General features: G+C 42.8%; 1 protein-coding gene across 1 annotated transcript in view; it reads left to right on the top strand.

Moving 5' to 3' along the window:
* PLXNC1 (plexin C1) overlaps nt 1-22,760 on the top strand; it is a 387,127-nt gene that overhangs the window by 83,943 nt on the left and 280,424 nt on the right. The window contains exon 5 of the mRNA XM_073554254.1: nt 21,153-21,264. Coding sequence (XP_073410355.1) covers nt 21,153-21,264 — 112 coding nt within the window. The remainder of the gene's footprint in view (nt 1-21,152; nt 21,265-22,760) is intronic.

Here is a 22,760-nt window from a genome sequence, read left to right as displayed (position 1 = left end):
ACATTGTTGATATAAGGTTCTTGGATATTACAAGCAAAATATTCCCAAATCCTTTAAACGTTCCTCATATGACATACTTTGCAGTCCACTCACCATCCTGGTAACTCTTGTCTGAACTTGCTCCAGTGTTTCGATGTCTTTTCAAAAATATGGTGCCCAGAACTGGACACAGTTTTTCAGATGAGGTCTGACCAAGGAGGAGAAGAGGGGAATAATTAATTCACATAATCTAGACTCTATGCCTCTCTTAATACATCACAGAACTTTGTTTGCCTTTTTTGCTGCTACATCACATTGTTAACTCATGTGCAGTCTGTGATTTATTAGTATATTCAAAGTTTTTTTCACACATGTTGTTGCTTAGTCTATTCCTCCCATTCTATGTATGTAATTTTTGTTTTTCTTGCCCAGGTATAGAATCCTGCATTTATCCCTATTATATACCATTTTATTAGTCATCACCCCTTGTTCAAGCTTATCTAGATTGTTGTGAGTTCATTCTCTGGTTCACCAGTTGTGAGTTCTCCTTCCAGACTCCCTCTGGTGGTAATGGGAGGTAGTGAGGCTGATTTGATCGGTGGAGATCAGACACCTGAGAATGAGGATGATGATTTGACCACAGAAGGCTCAGATTGGATTTAAGACAGCCAACGCCCTATTCAGTTGCTGGTGATTCCTTCTGCTTGTCAGGTCTTGGTTCTCAGCTCTGTTCCAGTCAGCTCAAGCTAAATTCTCTGCTAATGTTCACACTTGATTTTGTTGTTCTATTCAGCTTTTTGTGTGGTCAGCCAGCCCCGGCTTGGGCTGTGCTGAATTTCCACTCTTATTTATCTGTGTTTGCCAATTTGCTTTTTGTCCCATATTAGATTGGCCTCTTTTTGCTCTGTCTCAGAATATTTCAGAGTGCTGATATAGTGGGAGAAGTCTAGTGACTTAAGGGTTAATTTTGCTATCAGAAGTGTTGGACATTATTTTGTAGGGTTTTGGGCAGATTGCAGACAGTGTCTTTTCTTTCCTTTCCTCTCTAGTTAGATTGGGCCCCATCGTTTGCTCAGCCTATTTTCCTACCCGTGTTTGTGTTTTCATCTTGTTTCACCGTCAATACATGTGTGGGGGCTGTCTATTCCTTTGGGGTCTGCTCTGGGGCAGTTAGTTTTCTCTTTTCTTGCTTCAGGCTTATTTAGTCCTCTGGCCGTGACAAGGCGTCTAGGTTCATCGTAGGCACGCTCCACGGCTGCTGCTAGTTGTGTGGTAGGATCAGGGATCTGCAATCTGCATAGTTACCAACCTCTCTGGTTTTTCTGGGCTTAGCATGTTTTGGTTTTTTCCTCCTCGGTGACCCATTCATAACAGAATCACCAGCCATCCGCAGATTCTAGGGTACTCAAAAGCAGGAGAAGGTTGTTAAAAAAAAAAGTGTCAGAATTTTTTTTTTTTTTAATATTTTTTCCTCTTTTTTCTCTGGGGCCGTAGGAGGATTTTTTTTTCTTTTTCCTAATGGAGATTAAGCAATTGTCTGATCGTGTGGAGCAGCTGGCTGCTGAAGTGCAGGGAATTTCCACCTACCTCATTCAGTCACATGCTGCTGAACTTAAGATCCCTCCTGATGTGTTTTCTGGGGATCGGTCTAAATTTCTGAATTTTAAGAATAATTGTAAATAATAATAATAATAAATAATTGAAGCCTAACTCATCGGGGAGCTCTGTGCAGCAGGTTAAAATTGTCATCTCCTTTCTGTGCGGCGATCCCCAGGATTGGGCTTTTTCTCCGACACCTGAAAATCCTATTCTGACATGTGGATGCATTTTTTCAAGCCTTGGGGTTGTTGTATGATGAACCTAATGCTGTTGATCAAGCTGAGAGAACCCTGTTGGCATTAAACTAGGGTCAGGATTCTGCAGAGTTATACTGTCAAAAATTCCAAAAGTGAGCGGTCCTTACTACATGGAATGATAGTGCATTGGCAGTTCTCTTTCGGAAGGGTTTATCAGAGACCGTAAAAGATGTTATGGTGGGATTTCCTGTTCCCTCTGATCTGGATGATTCTATGTCATTAGCCATTCAAGTTGATTGGCGTTTACGTGAACGTAAAACTACATGGGAGGCGCTGCCACCTTTTGAACAAACGTCTAAACCTATGCAATGTGATGGGGTTTTTTCTAGGGCGCAACGTCAGGAGTTTAGAAAGCGTAATAAGCTGTGTTTTTTCTGTGGAGACACCTCTCATATTACTTCTGTCTGCCCAAAATGAGAGAAACATTTTGCACACACATTTGCTGTGGGCAATATACAACCCAGGTTTCTTTTGGCAATTACTCTGATCTGCGCCTTATCCACATTTTCCACGAAGGCTTTTGTGGATTCAGGAGCAGCTTTGAATCTGATGGATTTGGACTTTGCTAAGCGTTGTGGTTTTTCCATGACGCCTCTGCGGACCCCTATTCCTTTGAGGGGTATTGATGCTCCTCCTTTGGCAGAGAATAAACCTCAGTTTTGGACCCAGGTGATAATGCGAGTTGCCCCAGACCACCAAGAAAATTGTAAATTTTTGGTGCTGCATAATTTGCATGATACTATTGTTCTAGGTTTTCCTTGGTTGCAAACTCATAATCCAGTTTTGGACTGGAAATCTGTGTCTGTGGTGAGTTGGGGTTGTCAGTGTGTTCTTAGGGACGCTCCTGTTCTCTCCACCTCTCCTCAGTCTCATGATATTCCTGATTATCTAGCCGATTTTTCTGATGTATTTAGTGAGAGCAAGTCTGAGTCTTTGCCTCCTCATAGGAGTTATGACTGTGCAACTGAGTTGATGCCTGGGTGTAAATTTCCCAAGGGTCGGCTTTTCAACTTATCAGTACCCGAACATGATGCTATGCGATCCTTTATTAAGGAGTCATTGGAGAAGGGTCATATTAGACCATCCTCGTCACCTTTAGGTGCAGGGGGTTTTTTTGTGGCCAAGAAAGATGGTTCATTAAGACCGTGTATTGATTATCGTTCCCTTAACAAGATGACGGTTAAATATCAGTGCCCGTTACCTCTGATGCCTGGTTTATTCTCCAGAGTTAAAAGTGCCTGCTGGTTTACTAAGCTTGACCTCAGGGGGGCGTATAATCTTTTTCGCATCAAGCACGGGGATGAATGGAAGACGGCGTTTAATACTCCGGAGGGACATTTTGAGTACCTGGTGATGCCTTTTGGGCTCACTAATGCCCCTTCTGTCTTCCAGTCCTTCATGAACGATATTTTCCGTGACTTTGTGGATAAGTTTTTGATCATCTATCTGGATGATATTTTGATCTTTTCTAGTGATTGGGATTCTCATGTGGAACACGTCCGGGCTGTGTTCTGGATTTTGAGGGAGAATTCCCTGTTTGTTAAGGGATTGAAATGCCTCTTTGGTGTACAGAGGATTTCATTTTTGGGATTTATATTATCTCCATTGACTATTGAAATGGACCCGGCCAAGGTACAGGCCATTTATGATTGGGTTCAGCCTACTTCTTTGAAGTCCCTCCAGAAGTTTTTGGGTTTTGCTAATTTCTATTGTAAATTTATAGGTAATTTTTCTGGTATTGTCAAACCACTGACTGATCTGACCAAGAAGGGCGCTGATGTGCTGAATTGGTCTCCTGAGGCTATCTCAGCATTTCAGGAGCTTAAGCAGAGATTTACTTCAGCTCCAGTTTTACGGCAACCTGATGTCTCACTTCCATTTCAGGTGGAGATAGATGCTTCTGAGATTGGTGCAGGAGCTGTTTTGTCCCAAAAAGACCCTATGACTTCTAAGATGAATCCCTGTGCCTTCTTTTCTCGAAAGTTCTCCCCATCTGAACGCAACTATGACATGGGGGAATCGGGAATTGTTGGCCATGAAGTGGGCATTTGAGGAGTGGAGACATTGGTTGGAGCGAGCTAGACATCAAGTTGTGGTCCTCACCAATCACAAGAATTTGATTTATCTGGAGTCGGCCAAACGCTTGAATCCTAGACAGGCTAGATGGGTCTTGTTTTTCACGCGATTTAATTTTGTGGTCTCTTTTCTTCCGGGCACTAAGAATGTTAAGGCAGACTCCCTTTCTAGGAGTTTCTTTGCCAATTCTCTTAGTGTGACCGAGCCTACTACCATCCTAGGTGAGGGGGTAGTTCTTTCTGCCATTTCGCCCGATTTGAGATGCGCCCTGGAGGAATTTCAGGAGGACAAACCTGAGCGTTGCCCTATGGGAAAATTGTATGTTCCTGACCAGTAGAGAAAGAGAGTGATGTCTGAAATTCATTGCTCCGCATTGGCTGGTCATCCAGGTATTTTTGGTACCAGAGATTTGGTGAGTTGGTCCTTTTTGGTGGCCTGCCTTATCTCGTGACGTCAGGAATTTTGTACAGTCCTGTGGGACTTGTTCTCGGTCTAAACCCTGTTCTCGTTCTAGTGGGTTGCTGATGCCCTTGCCGGTGCCCAAGAGACAATGGACCCATATCTCAATGGATTTTATTTCTGTTCTTCCTGTCTCTCAGAGAATGACTGTAATCTGGGTGATTTGTGATAGATTTTCGAAGATGGTCCATCTTGTACCACTCCCAAAGTTGCCATCTTCCGCTGAGTTGGTGCCCTTGTTTTTACAACAGGTGGTTCGGTTACATGGGATTCCTGAGAACATTGTGTCCGACAGAGGAGTCCAGTTTGTTTCCAGATTCTGGAAAGCCTTTTGTTCCAATCTGGGAATACAGTTATCCTTCTCCTCCGCGTTTCATCCCAAGACCAATGGACAGACTGAAAGAACAAACCAGACCTTGGAGTCTTATTTGAGATGTTTTATATCTGCTGATCAGGATGATTGGGTCTCATTTTTGCCCTTGGCCGAATTCGCACTGAACAATAGAGCTAGTTCTGCCACTTTGTCACCCTTTTTCTGTAATTTTGGGTTTCATCCTCGATTCTCTTCAGGGCAAGTGGAATCTTCGTCCTGCCCAGGTGTGGACACTGTGGTTAAGAGAATGCAGCAGATATGGGACCAAGTGGTGGATAAATTGTCACTCTCTCAGGAAAAGGCCCAGCGATTTTCCAACCGGCATAGGACCATTGGTCCCCGGTTTAAAGTGGGTGATATGGTTTGGTTGTCGTCTAAGAATATTCCTATGAAGGATGCATCTCCTAAATTTAAGCCAAGATTTATTGGTCCTTATAAGATTTTGGAAATTCTTAATCCTGTTTCATTTAGATTGGCTTTTCCAGTTATGTTCAAGATCCATAACGTATTTCACAAATCTCTGTTGAAGAGGTTTGTTGAGCCAGTGGTTCCTATGGCAGCACCTCCTGACCCTGTGTTGGTTGAAGGCAATGTGGAATATGAGGTAGAGAAAATATTGGATTCTCATTTGGTTAGACGGAGACTCCTGTATTTGGTCAAATGGAAGGGTTATGGTCAGGAGGATAATTCTTGGGTCTCTGCCTCCGATATTCATGCCAATAGATTATTTCGTGCTTTTCACCGGGCCCATCCTGATCGGCCTGCTGGCGTGGATGAGGGTTCGGTGACCCCTCCTCAAGGGGGGTACTGTTGTGAGTTCATTCTCTGGTTCACCAGTTGTGAGTTCTCCTTACAGACTCCCTCTGGTGGTAACAGGAGGTAGTGAGGCTGATTTGATCAGTGGAGATCAGACACCTGAGAATGAGGATGACAATTGGACCTCAGGAGGCTCAGATTGGATTTAAGACAGCCAACGCCCTATTCAGTTGCTGGTGATTCCTTCTGCTTGTCAGGTCTTGGTTCTCAGCTCTGTTCCAGTCAGCTCAAGCTAAGTTCTCTGCTAATGTTCACACTTGATTTTGTTGCTCTATTCATTTTTTTGTGTGGTCAGCCAGCCCCGGTTTGGGCTGTGCTGAATTTCCACTCTTATTTATCTGTATTTGCCAATTTGCTATTTGTCCCTTATTAAATTGGCCTCTTTTTGCTCTGTCTCAGAATATTTCAGAGTGCTGATATAGTGGGAGAAGTCTAGTGACTTCAGGGTTAATTTTGCTATCAGAAGTGTTGGACATTATTTTGTAGGGTTTTGGGCAGATTGCAGACAGTGTCTTTCCTGGTTAATTGAGTGACCACATGTTGCACCAGCCCAGGGACATTTAGGAGCTTCAGCGTCAGCCTTCGTGTAGCGGGGGCACCAATCTCGTTTGTGTTTAGGGTGCCAACCTCCGCTGGAAGGTAGTTTGATATCAGGGCTCATTGCAGGGCCATGGCAGGCAGCACGGTTGGTTGGTTTTCTGTGTGGTACTGTCTTGTCTTTTAATAATTATAATAAAGTACAAGTTTTATTTGGTACATTGTTGATATAAGGTTCTTGGATATTACAAGCAAAATATTCCCAAATCCTTTAAACGTTCCTCATATGACATACTTTGCAGTCCACTCACCATCCTGGTAACTCTTGTCTGAACTTGCTCCAGTGTTTCGATGTCTTTTCTAAAATATGGCGCCCAGAACTGGACACAGTTTTTCAGATGAGGTCTGACCAAGGAGGAGAAGAGGGGAATAATTAATTCACATAATCTAGACTCTATGCCTCTCTTAATACATCACAGAACTTTGTTTGCCTTTTTTGCTGCTACATCACATTGTTAACTCATGTGCAGTCTGTGATTTATTAGTATATTCAAAGTTTTTTTCACACATGTTGTTGCTTAGTCTATTCCTCCCATTCTATGTATGTAATTTTTGTTTTTCTTGCCCAGGTATAGAATCCTGCATTTATCCCTATTATATACCATTTTATTAGTCATCACCCCTTGTTCAAGCTTATCTAGATTGTTGTGAGTTCATTCTCTGGTTCACCAGTTGTGAGTTCTCCTTCCAGACTCCCTCTGGTGGTAATGGGAGGTAGTGAGGCTGATTTGATCGGTGGAGATCAGACACCTGAGAATGAGGATGATGATTTGACCTCAGAAGGCTCAGATTGGATTTAAGACAGCCAATGCCCTATTCAGTTGCTGGTGATTCCTTCTGCTTGTCAGGTCTTGGTTCTCAGCTCTGTTCCAGTCAGCTCAAGCTAAATTCTCTGCTAATGTTCACACTTGATTTTGTTGTTCTATTCAGTTTTTTGTGTGGTCAGCCAGCCCCGGCTTGGGCTGTGCTGAATTTCCACTCTTATTTATCTGTGTTTGCCAATTTGCTTTTTGTCCCATATTAGATTGGCCTCTTTTTGCTCTGTCTCAGAATATTTCAGAGTGCTGATATAGTGGGAGAAGTCTAGTGACTTCAGGGTTAATTTTGCTATCAGAAGTGTTGGACATTATTTTGTAGGGTTTTGGGCAGATTGCAGACAGTGTCTTTTCTTTCCTTTCCTCTCTAGTTAGATTGGGCCCCATCGTTTGCTCAGCCTATTTTCCTACCTGTGTTTGTGTTTTCATCTTGTTTCACCGTCAATACATGTGTGGGGGCTGTCTATTCCTTTGGGGTCTGCTCTGGGGCAGTTAGTTTTCTCTTTTCTTGCTTCAGGCTTATTTAGTCCTCTGGCCGTGACAAGGCGTCTAGGTTCATCGTAGGCACGCTCCACGGCTGCTGCTAGTTGTGTGGTAGGATCAGGGATCTGCAATCTGCATAGTTACCAACCTCTCTGGTTTTTCTGGGCTTAGCATGTTTTGGTTTTTTCCTCCTCGGTGACCCATTCATAACAGAATCACCAGCCATCCGCAGATTCTAGGGTACTCAAAAGCAGGAGAAGGTTGTTAAAAAACAAAGTGTCAGAATTTTTTTTTTTTTTAATATTTTTTCCTCTTTTTTCTCTGGGGCCGTAGGAGGATTTTTTTTTCTTTTTCCTAATGGAGATTAAGCAATTGTCTGATCGTGTGGAGCAGCTGGCTGCTGAAGTGCAGGGAATTTCCACCTACCTCATTCAGTCACATGCTGCTGAACTTAAGATCCCTCCTGATGTGTTTTCTGGGGATCGGTCTAAATTTCTGAATTTTAAGAATAATTGTAAATAATAATAATAATAAATAATTGAAGCCTAACTCATCGGGGAGCTCTGTGCAGCAGGTTAAAATTGTCATCTCCTTTCTGTGCGGCGATCCCCAGGATTGGGCTTTTTCTCCGACACCTGAAAATCCTATTCTGACATGTGGATGCATTTTTTCAAGCCTTGGGGTTGTTGTATGATGAACCTAATGCTGTTGATCAAGCTGAGAGAACCCTGTTGGCATTAAACTAGGGTCAGGATTCTGCAGAGTTATACTGTCAAAAATTCCAAAAGTGAGCGGTCCTTACTACATGGAATATACTCACGCCTTACCCGTTACCTCTCCACTCACTCCCTCCTAGACCCTTCACAGTCCGGTTTCCGCCCCCTACATTCGACAGAAACTGCACTCATCAAAGTGACCAATGACCTTCTGACAGCAAAACGTAATGGTGACCATTCTCTGCTCATTCTTCTCGACCTTTCTGCAGCTTTCGACACTGTTGACCATCCTCTCCTACTCTCTAGGCTCAAGTCACTAGGCATTAAGGACACTGCTCTTTCCTGGTTCTCCTCCTATCTTTCCGACCGCTCCTTCAGTGTTCTGTTTTCTGGCTCCACTTCATCTCCTCTTCCTCTCACTGTTGGGGTACCTCAGGGCTCAGTCCTTGGCCCCCTTCTCTTCTCTCTCTATACAGCCCCAATTGGACAGACCATCAGCAGATTTGGCTTTCAGTACCATCTTTATGCTGATGACACACAACTGTACACATCATCCCCTGACCTTACCTCCGCTGTACTACAGAACGCCACTGACTGTCTGTCTGCAGTCTCCAACATCATGTCTGCTCTCTATCTGAAACTCAACCTCTCCAAAACTGAACTTCTTCTGCTCCCACCATCTACTAACCTCCCTAAATCTGACATTTCCCTCTCTGTGGGTGGCACCATAATAACACCCCGACAGCAGGTGCGCTGTCTGGGTGTTATGTTCGACTCCGATCTCTCCTTCACCTCCCATATACAATCTCTTGCCCGCTCATGCCGTTTACACCTAAAGAACATCTCTAGAATCCGCCCTTTTCTCACCATGGAAACAACAAAAACTCTCACTGTCGCCCTGATCCACTCCCGCCTAGACTACTGTAATGCTCTATTAATTGGCCTCCCTCTCACTCGACTCTCCCCTCTCCAGTCTATCCTTAATGCAGCAGCCAGGGTTGTCCATCTGGCTAATCGTTTCTCAGACGCGTCCGCTCTTCGCCAGTCGTTACACTGGCTGCCAATTCATTACAGGGTACAATTCAAAGTACTTGTTCTCACCCACAAAGCTCTCCACAGTGCGGCACCCCCTTACATCTCCTCCCTCATTTCTGTCTATCGGCCTAACCGACCGCTGCGCTCTGCAAATGACTTTCGACTAACCTCTGCCCTAATCCGTACCTCCCACTCCCGACTCCAAGACTTCTCCCGTGCTGCGCCAATCCTCTGGAATGCTCTACCCCAAAATATTAGGACCATCCACAATTTGCATAGTTTTAGGCGCTCGCTCAAAACACATTTGTTCAGAGCGGCCTATCACATTCAGTAATCAAAGTCATGTTTGTGTGTGTGTAGCCCATTCACTATCTCCATCTAACCCCCACCCCCTGAAGATGGCTGGACCGTCATTGTAAATACATCATTGTAAATACAAACCTGTGCTTTGTATCCCCCCCACCTCATTGTAGATTGTAAGCTCCACGAGCAGGGTCGTCTTATTTCGCTTTAATTATTGTATTGTTAACGTTGTTACTTATGACTGTTGTGTTTGAAACTGTTCAACTGTAAAGCGCTGCGGAATATGTTGGCGCTATATAAATAAAGATTATTATTATTATTATTATGGAATGATAGTGCATTGGCAGTTCTCTTTCGGAAGGGTTTATCAGAGACCGTAAAAGATGTTATGGTGGGATTTCCTGTTCCCTCTGATCTGGATGATTCTATGTCATTAGCCATTCAAGTTGATTGGCGTTTACGTGAACGTAAAACTACATGGGAGGCGCTGCCACCTTTTGAACAAACGTCTAAACCTATGCAATGTGATGGGGTTTTTTCTAGGGCGCAACGTCAGGAGTTTAGAAAGCGTAATAAGCTGTGTTTTTTCTGTGGAGACACCTCTCATATTACTTCTGTCTGCCCAAAACGAGAGAAACATTTTGCACACACATTTGCTGTGGGCAATATACAACCCAGGTTTCTTTTGGCAATTACTCTGATCTGCGCCTTATCCACGTTTTCCACGAAGGCTTTTGTGGATTCAGGAGCAGCTTTGAATCTGATGGATTTGGACTTTGCTAAGCGTTGTTGTTTTTCTTTGACGCCTCTGCGGACCCCTATTCCTTTGAGGGGTATTGATGCTCCTCCTTTGGCAGAGAATAAACCTCAGTTTTGGACCCAGGTGATAATGCGAGTTGCCCCAGACCACCAAGAAAATTGTAAATTTTTGGTGCTGCATAATTTGCATGATACTATTGTTCTAGGTTTTCCTTGGTTGCAAACTCATAATCCAGTTTTGGACTGGAAATCTGTGTCTGTGGTGAGTTGGGGTTGTCAGTGTGTTCTTAGGGACGCTCCTGTTCTCTCCACCTCTCCTCAGTCTCATGATATTCCTGATTATCTAGCCGATTTTTCTGATGTATTTAGTGAGAGCAAGTCTGAGTCTTTGCCTCCTCATAGGAGTTATGACTGTGCAACTGAGTTGATGCCTGGGTGTAAATTTCCCAAGGGTCGGCTTTTCAACTTATCAGTACTCGAACATGATGCTATGCGATCCTTTATTAAGGAGTCATTGGAGAAGGGTCATATTAGACCATCCTCGTCACCTTTAGGTGCAGGGGTTTTTTTTGTGGCCAAGAAAGATGGTTCATTAAGACCGTGTATTGATTATCGTTCCCTTAACAAGATGACGGTTAAATATCAGTGCCCGTTACCTCTGATGCCTGGTTTATTCTCCAGAGTTAAAAGTGCCTGCTGGTTTACTAAGCTTGACCTCAGGGGGGCGTATAATCTTATTCGCATCAAGCACGGGGATGAATGGAAGACGGCGTTTAATACTCCGGAGGGACATTTTGAGTACCTGGTGATGCCTTTTGGGCTCACTAATGCCCCTTCTGTCTTCCAGTCCTTCATGAACGATATTTTCCGTGACTTTGTGGATAAGTTTTTGATCATCTATCTGGATGATATTTTGATCTTTTCTAGTGATTGGGATTCTCATGTGGAACACGTCCGGGCTGTGTTCTGGATTTTGAGGGAGAATTCCCTGTTTGTTAAGGGATTGAAATGCCTCTTTGGTGTACAGAGGATTTCATTTTTGGGATTTATATTATCTCCATTGACTATTGAAATGGACCCGGCCAAGGTACAGGCCATTTATGATTGGGTTCAGCCTACTTCTTTGAAGTCCCTCCAGAAGTTTTTGGGTTTTGCTAATTTCTATTGTAAATTTATAGGTAATTTTTCTGGTATTGTCAAACCACTGACTTATCTGACCAAGAAGGGCGCTGATGTGCTGAATTGGTCTCCTGAGGCTATCTCAGCATTTCAGGAGCTTAAGCAGAGATTTACTTCAGCTCCAGTTTTACGGCAACCTGATGTCTCACTTCCATTTCAGGTGGAGATAGATGCTTCTGAGATTGGTGCAGGAGCTGTTTTGTCCCAAAAAGACCCTATGACTTCTAAGATGAATCCCTGTGCCTTCTTTTCTCGAAAGTTCTCCCCATCTGAACGCAACTATGACATGGGGGAATCGGGAATTGTTGGCCATGAAGTGGGCATTTGAGGAGTGGAGACATTGGTTGGAGCGAGCTAGACATCAAGTTGTGGTCCTCACCAATCACAAGAATTTGATTTATCTGGAGTCGGCCAAACGCTTGAATCCTAGACAGGCTAGATGGGTCTTGTTTTTCACGCGATTTAATTTTGTGGTCTCTTTTCTTCCGGGCACTAAGAATGTTAAGGCAGACTCCCTTTCTAGGAGTTTCTTTGCCAATTCTCTTAGTGTGACCGAGCCTACTACCATCCTAGGTGAGGGGGTAGTTCTTTCTGCCATTTCGCCCGATTTGAGACGCGCCCTGGAGGAATTTCAGGAGGACAAACCTGAGCGTTGCCCTATGGGAAAATTGTATGTTCCTGACCAGTGGAGAAAGAGAGTGATGTCTGAAATTCATTGCTCCGCATTGGCTGGTCATCCAGGTATTTTTGGTACCAGAGATTTGGTGAGTTGGTCCTTTTTGGTGGCCTGCCTTATCTCGTGACGTCAGGAATTTTGTACAGTCCTGTGGGACTTGTTCTCGGTCTAAACCCTGTTCTCGTTCTAGTGGGTTGCTGATGCCCTTGCCGGTGCCCAAGAGGCCATGGACCCATATCTCAATGGATTTTATTTCTGTTCTTCCTGTCTCTCAGAGAATGACTGTAATCTGGGTGATTTGTGATAGATTTTCGAAGATGGTCCATCTTGTACCACTCCCAAAGTTGCCATCTTCCGCTGAGTTGGTGCCCTTGTTTTTACAATAGGTGGTTCGGTTACATGGGATTCCTGAGAACATTGTGTCCGACAGAGGAGTCCAGTTTGTTTCCAGATTCTGGAAAGCCTTTTGTTCCAATCTGGGAATACAGTTATCCTTCTCCTCCGCGTTTCATCCCAAGACCAATGGACAGACTGAAAGAACAAACCAGACCTTGGAGTCTTATTTGAGATGTTTTATATCTGCTGATCAGGATGATTGGGTCTCATTTTTGCCCTTGGCCGAATTCGCACTGAACAATAGAGCTAGTTCTGCCACTTTGTCACCCTTTTTCTGTAATTTTGGGTTTCATCCTCGATTCTCTTCAGGGCAAGTGGAATCTTCGTCCTGCCCAGGTGTGGACACTGTGGTTAAGAGAATGCAGCAGATATGGGACCAAGTGGTGGATAAATTGTCACTCGCTCAGGAAAAGGCCCAGCGATTTTCCAACCGGCATAGGACCATTGGTCCCCGGTTTAAAGTGGGTGATATGGTTTGGTTGTCGTCTAAGAATATTCCTATGAAGGATGCATCTCCTAAATTTAAGCCAAGATTTATTGGTCCTTATAAGATTTTGGAAATTCTTAATCCTGTTTCATTTAGATTGGCTTTTCCAGTTATGTTCAAGATCCATAACGTATTTCACAAATCTCTGTTGAAGAGGTTTGTTGAGCCAGTGGTTCCTATGGCAGCACCTCCTGACCCTGTGTTGGTTGAAGGCAATGTGGAATATGAGGTAGAGAAAATATTGGATTCTCATTTGGTTAGACGGAGACTCCTGTATTTGGTCAAATGGAAGGGTTATGGTCAGGAGGATAATTCTTGGGTCTCTGCCTCCGATATTCATGCCAATAGATTATTTTGTGCTTTTCACCGGGCCCATCCTGATCGGCCTGCTGGCGTGGATGAGGGTTCGGTGACCCATCCTCAAGGGGGGTACTGTTGTGAGTTCATTCTCTGGTTCACCAGTTGTGAGTTCTCCTTACAGACTCCCTCTGGTGGTAACAGGAGGTAGTGAGGCTGATTTGATCAGTGGAGATCAGACACCTGAGAATGAGGATGACAATTGGACCTCAGGAGGCTCAGATTGGATTTAAGACAGCCAACGCCCTATTCAGTTGCTGGTGATTCCTTCTGCTTGTCAGGTCTTGGTTCTCAGCTCTGTTCCAGTCAGCTCAAGCTAAGTTCTCTGCTAATGTTCACACTTGATTTTGTTGCTCTATTCATTTTTTTGTGTGGTCAGCCAGCCCCGGTTTGGGCTGTGCTGAATTTCCACTCTTATTTATCTGTATTTGCCAATTTGCTATTTGTCCCTTATTAAATTGGCCTCTTTTTGCTCTGTCTCAGAATATTTCAGAGTGCTGATATAGTGGGAGAAGTCTAGTGACTTCAGGGTTAATTTTGCTATCAGAAGTGTTGGACATTATTTTGTAGGGTTTTGGGCAGATTGCAGACAGTGTCTTTCCTTTCCTCTCTAGTTAGTTTGGGCCCCATCGTTTGCTCAGCCTATTTTCCTACCTGTTTGTGTTTTCATCTTGTTTCACCATCAATACATGTGTGGGGGCTGTCTATTCCTTTGGGGTCTGCTCTGGGGCAGTTAGTTTTCCCTTTTCTTGCTTTAGGCTTATTTAGTCCTCCGGCCATGACGAGGCGTCTAGGTTCATCGTAGGCATGCTCCACGGCTGCTGCTAGTTGTGTGGTAGGATCAGGGATCTGCAATCTGCATAGTTACCAACCTCTCTGGTTTTTCTGGGCTTAGCATGTTTTGGTTTTTTCCTACTCGGTGACCCATTCATAACGCTAAATCCTTCTGAATCCTTTCTCTGTCTTGTCTCATGTTAGCTATCCCTCCTTGCTTTGTAACTTTACCTTCAGTTCCTTTATCTAGATCATTTATAAAAATGTTGAACAACACTGGAGCTAGGACAGAGCCTTGTGGTACACCACTTGAAACACTCTTCCAATAGAGTGTGCATTCATTCATTACCACTTTTTGAGTAAAATCACTGAGCCAGTTATGAATCCATGTAACTGTAGCCTTGTCAAAACTTGGTATTTTTTTCAATAAGGATTGTATAAGATATTGTATCAAATGCTTTGCTGAATTCGAAGTATACTATATCTACCAGATTTCCCTGATCCACCTAGTCAGAGATTCCATCATAGAAGGAAGTTAGATTAGTCTGGCATTACTTGCTTGCTACAAATCCATGCTGGCTCTGGTTACTTACTGTATTCTTATCCAAGTACTTACTGTACATACATGCAATTTAATAATATATTTCCTAGTGTAGAAGTAAGGCTCACTGGCCCGTAATTTCTTGGCTCCATCTTCTTTCCTTTTTTGAAGACAGGGACAGCATTTACCTTTCTCCAATCTTCTGGGACTCCAGGATTTTTCAAAGATTTTGGCTTGTGGTTCTGCAGTCTCCTCTTCTATTTCTTTCAATACCCTAGGATAGAAATCATCTAGACCAGGAGATTAAAATTAATTTAATTTTGTATTCCCTCACCATCTCTAGGATCAATCCTACTAACCCAGCTATATGGGCATGCTTATTATAGAACTTGAATAAAATTATGCTATGATATCTGCAGTACAATTCCATGCTTTTCTTAATATGGAAATGAGCAATGGGTGGGACATTGATCTCCCTGAGAATTTGCCTCCTCACTTTTTTAAATAAAGGAGGAATCTCCAGTGTGATATGTAATGGCTGCTTTCTGCCTTCCTTATTTCACTGCAGAGCTGTGGGTGATTGTATATATTATTATATTGCATTTTCTTTTTCCATTGTCCAATTTTTTTTAGAATTTTGTTGTATAAGTTGTGAATATACACTCACTGGCCACTTTATTAGGTACACCTGTCCAACTGTGTGTTAAGACTTAATTTCTAATCAGCCAATCACATGGCGGCAACTCAGTGCATTTAGGCATGTAGACATGGTCAAGACAATCTCCTGCAGTTCAAACCGAGCATCAGTATGGGGAAGAAAGGTGATTTGAGTGCCTTTGAACGTGGCATGATTGTTGGTGCCAGAAGGGCTGGTCTGAGTATTTCAGAAACTGCTGATCTACTGGGATTTTCACGCACAACCATCTCTAGGGTTTACAGAGAATGGTCCGAAAAAGAAAAAAAATCCAGTGAGCGGCAGTTCTGTGGCCGGAAATGCCTTGTTGATGCCAGAGGTCAGAGGAGAATGGGCAGACTGGTTCGAGCTGATAGAAAGGCAACAGTGACTCAAATTGCCACCCGTTACAACCAAGGTAGGCAGAAGAGCATCTCTGAACGCACAGTGCGTCGAACTTTGAGGCAGATGGGCTACAGCAGCAGAAGACCACACCGGGTACCACTCCTCTCAGCTAAGAACAGGAAACTGAGGCTACAATTTGCACAAGCTCATCGAAATTGGACAGTAGAAGATTGGAAAAACGTTGCCTGGTCTGATGAGTCTCGATTTCTGCTGCGACATTCGGATGGTAGGGTCAGAATTTGGCGTAAACAACATGAAAGCATGGATCCATCCTGCCTTGTATCAACGGTTCAGGCTGGTGGTGGTGGTGTCATGGTGTGGGGAATTTTTTCTTGGCACTCTTTGGGCCCCTTGGTACCAATTGAGCATCGTTGCAACGCCACAGCCTACCTGAGTATTGTTGCTGACCATGTCCATCCCTTTATGACCACAATGTACCCAACATCTGATGGCTACTTTCAGCAGGATAATGCGCCATGTCATAAAGCTCGAATCATCTCAGATTGGTTTCTTGAACATGACAATGAGTTCACTGTACTCAAATGGCCTCCTCAGTCACCAGATCTCAATCCAATAGAGCATCTTTGGGATGTGGTGGAACGGGAGATTCGCATCAGGGATGTGCAGCCGACAAATCTGCGCCAACTGTGTGATGCCATCATGTCAATATGGTCCAAAATCTCTGAGGAATGCTTCCAGCACCTTGTTGAATCTCTGTCACGAAGAATTGAGGCAGTTCTGAAGGCAAATGGGGGTCCAACCCGTTACTAGCATGGTGTACCTAATAAAGTGGCCAGTGAGTGTACATTTTGGATGCATTTATTTAGGATCTTGTCATTTACTTTCATTTGTTTATATATGGCTATGCATTTCTCAAGAGCTTTGTAACAATTGTGATGGTCTAAAATATAATACAATAAAATTGTCTGATGGCTGTTTTCACAAGATTTTAACCCCTTTCTGCCATTAGACGTACTATCCCGTCCATGTGCCCTGGGACTTAATTCCCAGGGACGGGATAGTACGTCTAATGCGATCAGCGGCGCCCACGTGGTGAGCGCCGATGATCGCGGCCGGGTGTCAGCTGATTATCACAGCTGACACCCAGCACAATGTGTCAGGGGCGGTCACGGACCGCCCCCGACACGTTAACCCCTTGCACACTGCGATCAAACATGATCGCGGTGTACCGGGGGTTAAAGGGAAGCATCGGCAGGGAGGGGGCTCCCTCCGTGCTTCCCTGAGCCCCCCACGGCAGCGCAATGTGCAGCGCTGCTGCGGGGGGCTCCTTTCCTGCAGGCCCCCAAATCCAAGATGGCGTCGGGGGCCTTCGGGGGCCTGCAGGAAGCTGGCTTCCTCAGTGCCTGCAAAGCGCAGGCATGAGGAAGCCTTCTGCACTGCCTGTGACAGATCGCTGATCTGTCACAGTGATCTGTGATGTGACAGATCAGCGATCTGTCACAGGACAGTGATGTCCCACCTGGGACTATTTAATAAAGTTAAAAAAAAATAAAAAAAAGTGTTAAAATAAATTTTAAAAAATCGCCAAATAAATTAGAAAAAAAAAAAATATTCCCCCAAATAAATCCATTTTTTGGAAATAAAAAAAAAAACAATAAAAGTGCACATATTAGGTATCACCGCGTCCGTAACGACCCGCCCTATAAAACTGTCCCATTAGTTAACCCCTTTAGCGAACCCCTTAAAAAATAAAAATAAAAAACAAAGCAAAAAATAATGATTTATTATCATACCGCCAAACAAAAAGTGTAATAACGTGTGATCAAAAAGACGCATATAAATATCCATGGTACCGCTGAAAACGACATCTTGTCCCGCAAAAAACGAGCCATCACACAGCATCATCAGCGAAAAAATAAAAAAGTTATAGCTCGCAGAATAAAGCGATGCAAAAATAATTATTTTTTATATAAAATAGTTTTCATTGCATAAAAACTACAAAACTTAAAAAAAGACCTAAATGAGGTATCGCTGTAACCTCACCGACCCGAAGAATAAAACTGCTTTATCAATTTTAGCGCACGCGGAAAGGTGTAAACGCACCCCCCCAAAAGAAATTCATGAAACGCTGGTTTTTGTTCATTCTGCGTCCCAAAAATCGGAATAAAAAGCGATCAAAAAATGTCACGTGCCCGAAAATGGTACCAATAAAAACGTCAACTCGTCCCGCAAAAAATAAAGACCTCACATGACTCGGTGGGTCAAAATACGGAAAAATTATAGCTCTCAATATGTGGTGATGCAAAAACTATTTTTACAATAAAAAGTGTCTTTTAGCGTGCGACAGCTGCCAAATATAAAAACCTCCATAAATAGTAAATCAAACCCCCCGTTATCACCCCCTTAGTTAGGGAAAAATAATAAAATAAAAAAATGTATTTATTTCCATTTTTCCATTAGGGTTAGGGTTAGGGCTAGGGTTAGGGTTAGGGCTAGGGTTAGGGTAGGGTTAGGGCTAGGGTTAGGGTTAGGGTTAGGGCTGAGATTAGGGGTGTGTTGGGGTTCAGGTTGGAGTTAGAATTAGGGGTTTCCACTGTTTGGGCACATCAGGGGCTCTCCAAATGCAACATGGCGTGTGATCTCAATTCCAGCCAATTCTGAGTTGAAAAAGTCAAATGGTGCTCCTTCTCTTCCAAGCTCTGCCATGCGCCCAAACAGTGTTTTACCCCCACATGTAGGGTATCAGCCTACTCAGGTCAAATTGCAAAACAATTTTTGGGGTCCAATTTCTCCTGTTACCCTTAGGAAAATAAAAAATTGGGGGCAAAAATATCATTTTTGTGGAAAAAAATGATTTTTTTATTTTCACGTCTGAGCGTTATAAACTTCTGTGAAGCACTTGGGGGTTCAAAGTGCTCACCACACATCTAGATAAGTTCCGTGGGGGGTCTAGTGTCCAAAATGGGGTCACTTGTGGGGAGTTTCAATAGTTTAGGTACATCAGGGGCTCTCCAAACGCACATAACACCCGCAGACCATTCCATCAAAGTCTGCATTCCAAAACGTCACTGCTTCCCCTCCGAGCCCCGACGTGTGTCCATACAGTAGTTTTCTCCCACATATGGGGTGTCAGCGTACTCATGACAAATTGGACAACAACTTTTGGGGTCCAATTTCTCCTGGTACCCTTGGGAAAATAAAAAAATGGTGACTAAAAGATCATGTTTGTGGAAAAAATACGAATTCTTTATTTTCACGCCCGGGCTTTATAAACTTCTGTGAAGCACTGGGGGGTTCAAAGTGCTCACCACACATCAAGATAAGTTCCTTGGGGGGTCTAGTTTACAAAATGGTGTCATTTGTGGGGGGTTTCCACTGTTTGGCTGTGTGCACACGCTGCGGATTTTGCTGCGGTTCCGCAGCGGTTTTGGCCGCTGCGGACCCGCAGCAGTTTCTGCTGCGGTGTACAGTACAATGATTCCCTATGGGAATCAAAAACCGCAGTGCAGACGTTGCGGAATTTTCCGCGCGGATTATCTGCGGTTTTCAATCCGCAGAAAGAATTGACATGTCAATTCTTTCTGCGGATTCTCCTGCGGTTTGCCATCTCCTCCATTGAGGAGATGAAAAACCGCAGGGCAAAACCGCAGAGCAATCCGCAGGTAAAACCGCAGGTCTTTTGACCTGCGGTTTCACCTGCGGATTGTACAAAATCCGCGCGGATGAATCCGCACCTTTTCCGCAGCGTGTGCACACAGCCTTTAGGTACATCAGGGGTTTTCCAATCGCAACATGGTGTCCGATCTCAATTCCAGCCAAAAACGTCAAATGGCGCTGCTTCCCTTCCGAGCTCTGCCATGCGCCCAAATAGTGGTTTACCCCCACATGTGGGGTATCAGCGTACTCAGGACAAATTGCACAATAACTTTTAGGGTCCTGTTACCCTTGGAAAAATAAAAATTGGGGTGAAAAGATCATTTTTGTGGAAAAAATATGATTTTTTAATTGTACCGCTGTACGTTATAAACTTCTGTAAAGCCCTTGTGGGTTCAAAGTTCTCACCACATATCTAGATAAGTTCCTTGGGGGGGTCTAGTTTCCAAAATGGGGTCACTTGTAGGGGGTTTCCACTGTTTAGGTACATCAGGGACTCTCCAAACGTGACATGGCGTCCGATCTGAATTCCAGCCAATTTTGCATTGAAAAAGTCAAACGGCGCTCCTTCCATTCTGAGCTCTGCCATGCGCCGAAACAGTCGTTCCCCCACATATCAGGTATCAGCGTACTCAGGACAAATTGCACAATAACTTTTGCAGTCCAATTTCTCCTGTTACCCTTGGTAAAATGAAAAAAATTGAACCTGAAGTATTTTTTTTGTGAAAAAAAGTTAGATGTTCATTTTTTTTTAAATATTCAAAAAAATTCCTGTGACGCACCTAAAGGGTTAATAAACTTCTTGAATGTGGCTTTGAGCACCTTAAGGGGTGCAGTTTTTAGAATGGTGTCACTTTTGGGTATTTTCTATCATATAGACCCCTCAAAGTGGCTTCAAATGTGATGTGGTCCCTAAAAATAAAATGGTGTTGTAAAAATGAGAAATCGCTGGTCAACTTTTAACCCTTATAACTTCCTAACAAAAAAAAATTTTGGTTCCAAAATTGTGCTGATGTAAAGTAAACATGTGGGAAATGTTAGTTATCAAGTTTTTTGTGTGCTGTATCTCTGTGATTTAAGGGCATAAAAAGTCAAAGTTGGAAAATTGCGAAATTTTCTAAATTTTCGCCAAATTTCCATTTTTCTCACAAATAAATGCAAGTTATTTGAATGAAATTTTACCACTAACAAGAAGGACAATATGTCACGAGAAAACAATGTCAGAATCACCGGGATCCATGGAAGCGTTCCAGAGTTATGACCTCATAAAGGTACAGTGGTCAGAATTGTAAAAATTGGCCCGGTCATTATCGTGCAAACCACCCTTGGGGATGAAGGGGTTAATTGTTGAAGTAAACCCATCCCCTGAATAAAATTATGATTTTTTTTAAAATGTATCTAAAAATAAATATGAAATTTGGATTTGTTTCTAAACTATAGTCTATACTTGTATAAATTATTGGGCTGTTTATTCCACTAAGGGTTTATCCTTTTGGTAAAACATAACTTTTGTCAAGAACTATTACTGTAGAACCTTGCAGCTCAAACACGTATTTAAAAACTTACCATAGGGAATGTCTATAGTATGGATTACCATACAGAATTGGCCATTTAACAGACTTTAATAAGTAATCTTTCTTTTGATGTGAGTTTTGTCCTTCTTGATACTGTTTAATTGCAGCCTTATTATTATTATTATTATTATTATTATTATTATATCAGTTATGAATAAGTTTAATAAAAATAATATTGACTTCTATATCTATTATTTCATGAAAAAAGGTGCACCATGAAAACGGAATGTGAAGAATCAACAGCACTGGGGAAATGGATTGGATTTTCAGAGGGATATGCAAAATGTCTAAAAATGAAAATTATTCCCAAAGATAGAAAGGTTTGATACATTGGTTATACTAATTCTATACCAGTTTTTCATTCTGTCTACACAATGCAAAATGCTCTTGGTTTCCTATATTCAACTATTCGCAAAGTTCCTTTGTTTTTTTTAAACATCCATTTTCTTTTTTTTTTAATTTAATATATGTATTTTTTTTAAAAACAAATCATTGATACCTACAATAGAACCAAACTGCAGATATGTTACATATTACATTAAGCATACAAGAAAACAACAGTTTCAGACTGATAAAAATTTTTGATTTCAGTTTGTTGCTAGAGTTTTTTTTAAGTCTTTTAGTGAGATGATTCTGTGGTTACTGAAGTACTATTATAAGAATTTTGTAAATTTGTTATACTTTTATTTGCAAATACAACAAGATAATGTAAAGACTAGTGATGAGCGAGCATGTTCTCCACTACTCGGTACTCGCCCAAGTATTGCTGTAGTTGTGGTACTCAGCGAGTTCCGAGCAGTTCCGAGATTATTCATTGGGAGCTCGGGTCTCCGCCCTGCAAGTTTGGTGCTTTTTAGACTGCCAATAAATATGCAGGGATTGTCTGCCACACACTGTAATGCCGCAGCCATCTTTGTTGTGGTAATACAGTGAGTGGCTGGCCGCACAGTGTCATCAATGTATAAGTGTAAAGCATCCCAAGACTAAATGAAGTTCAAAGTGTATGGGGGGGGATTGGTGAGTTACAAGTACCAGTCTATCCGCATCTGCTGTCCATATAGACTTATTTTGTAAAGTGTGTATTGTTCTTGTAATGTTCTTGATCTTTGTTCTGCTGCTGTAATACTGTAATTTCCTCCGGGATCAATAAAGTTTATCTAATCTAATCTAATCTAATCTAATCTAATCACGTCTGTATCAGACCTGGCGCAGCCCAGCTCGGCCCAGTCGCCTCCGGAATCATATAATGTAGGGAGATCTGCTGCTGAGGTAGGGAGAGATTTGTGCTTTTATTAGTTAGTGTGGGTATACCATCGTTGAATCCACATATCCAGTTAAACCAACAGGACTAATTACGGGGTATAAAGAATACAGTGCTAGGTAGGCAGGGAGTGTATGTGCATATATAAACATCAGTGCAATTCATGCAGGCACTGTATGTGGGTATATAGATATCACTGCAAACATCAAGATGGTCCATTCCGTTACTGTCTGCTGCTGCCTATTACATATATTGACGATATATATATATCCCCAGGTATCAGTGGGCAGGAATAATTTTTTTGGCATCTTAATCCTGATTATTTTTTTCCAAAGCAATCCAGAGCTCCCTTTTTTCCCTCCATTTGCTTGTTGACGCAACAGAATACAGCCAGAGCATTTTCATAGAACAGCGTGAAAATCCAGCTATTTTAAATGGGGTTGCCCATCCCAGCCATCACATCTCTGAGTGCGCAGAAATGTCTGACATTTTTGTGGTACTGAATTTTTTTGGAGTGTCTTATAGAATTTCTTGACACCATTTTGCTGCCCAAAA

The sequence above is a fragment of the Dendrobates tinctorius genome, unplaced genomic scaffold (genome assembly GCF_039654945.1).
Source record: "Dendrobates tinctorius isolate UK_male_01 unplaced genomic scaffold, ASM3965494v1 ptg000209l, whole genome shotgun sequence".
Classification (NCBI taxonomy): Eukaryota; Metazoa; Chordata; class Amphibia; order Anura; family Dendrobatidae; genus Dendrobates; species Dendrobates tinctorius.
This window is presented reverse-complemented; position numbering and strand designations above follow the sequence as displayed.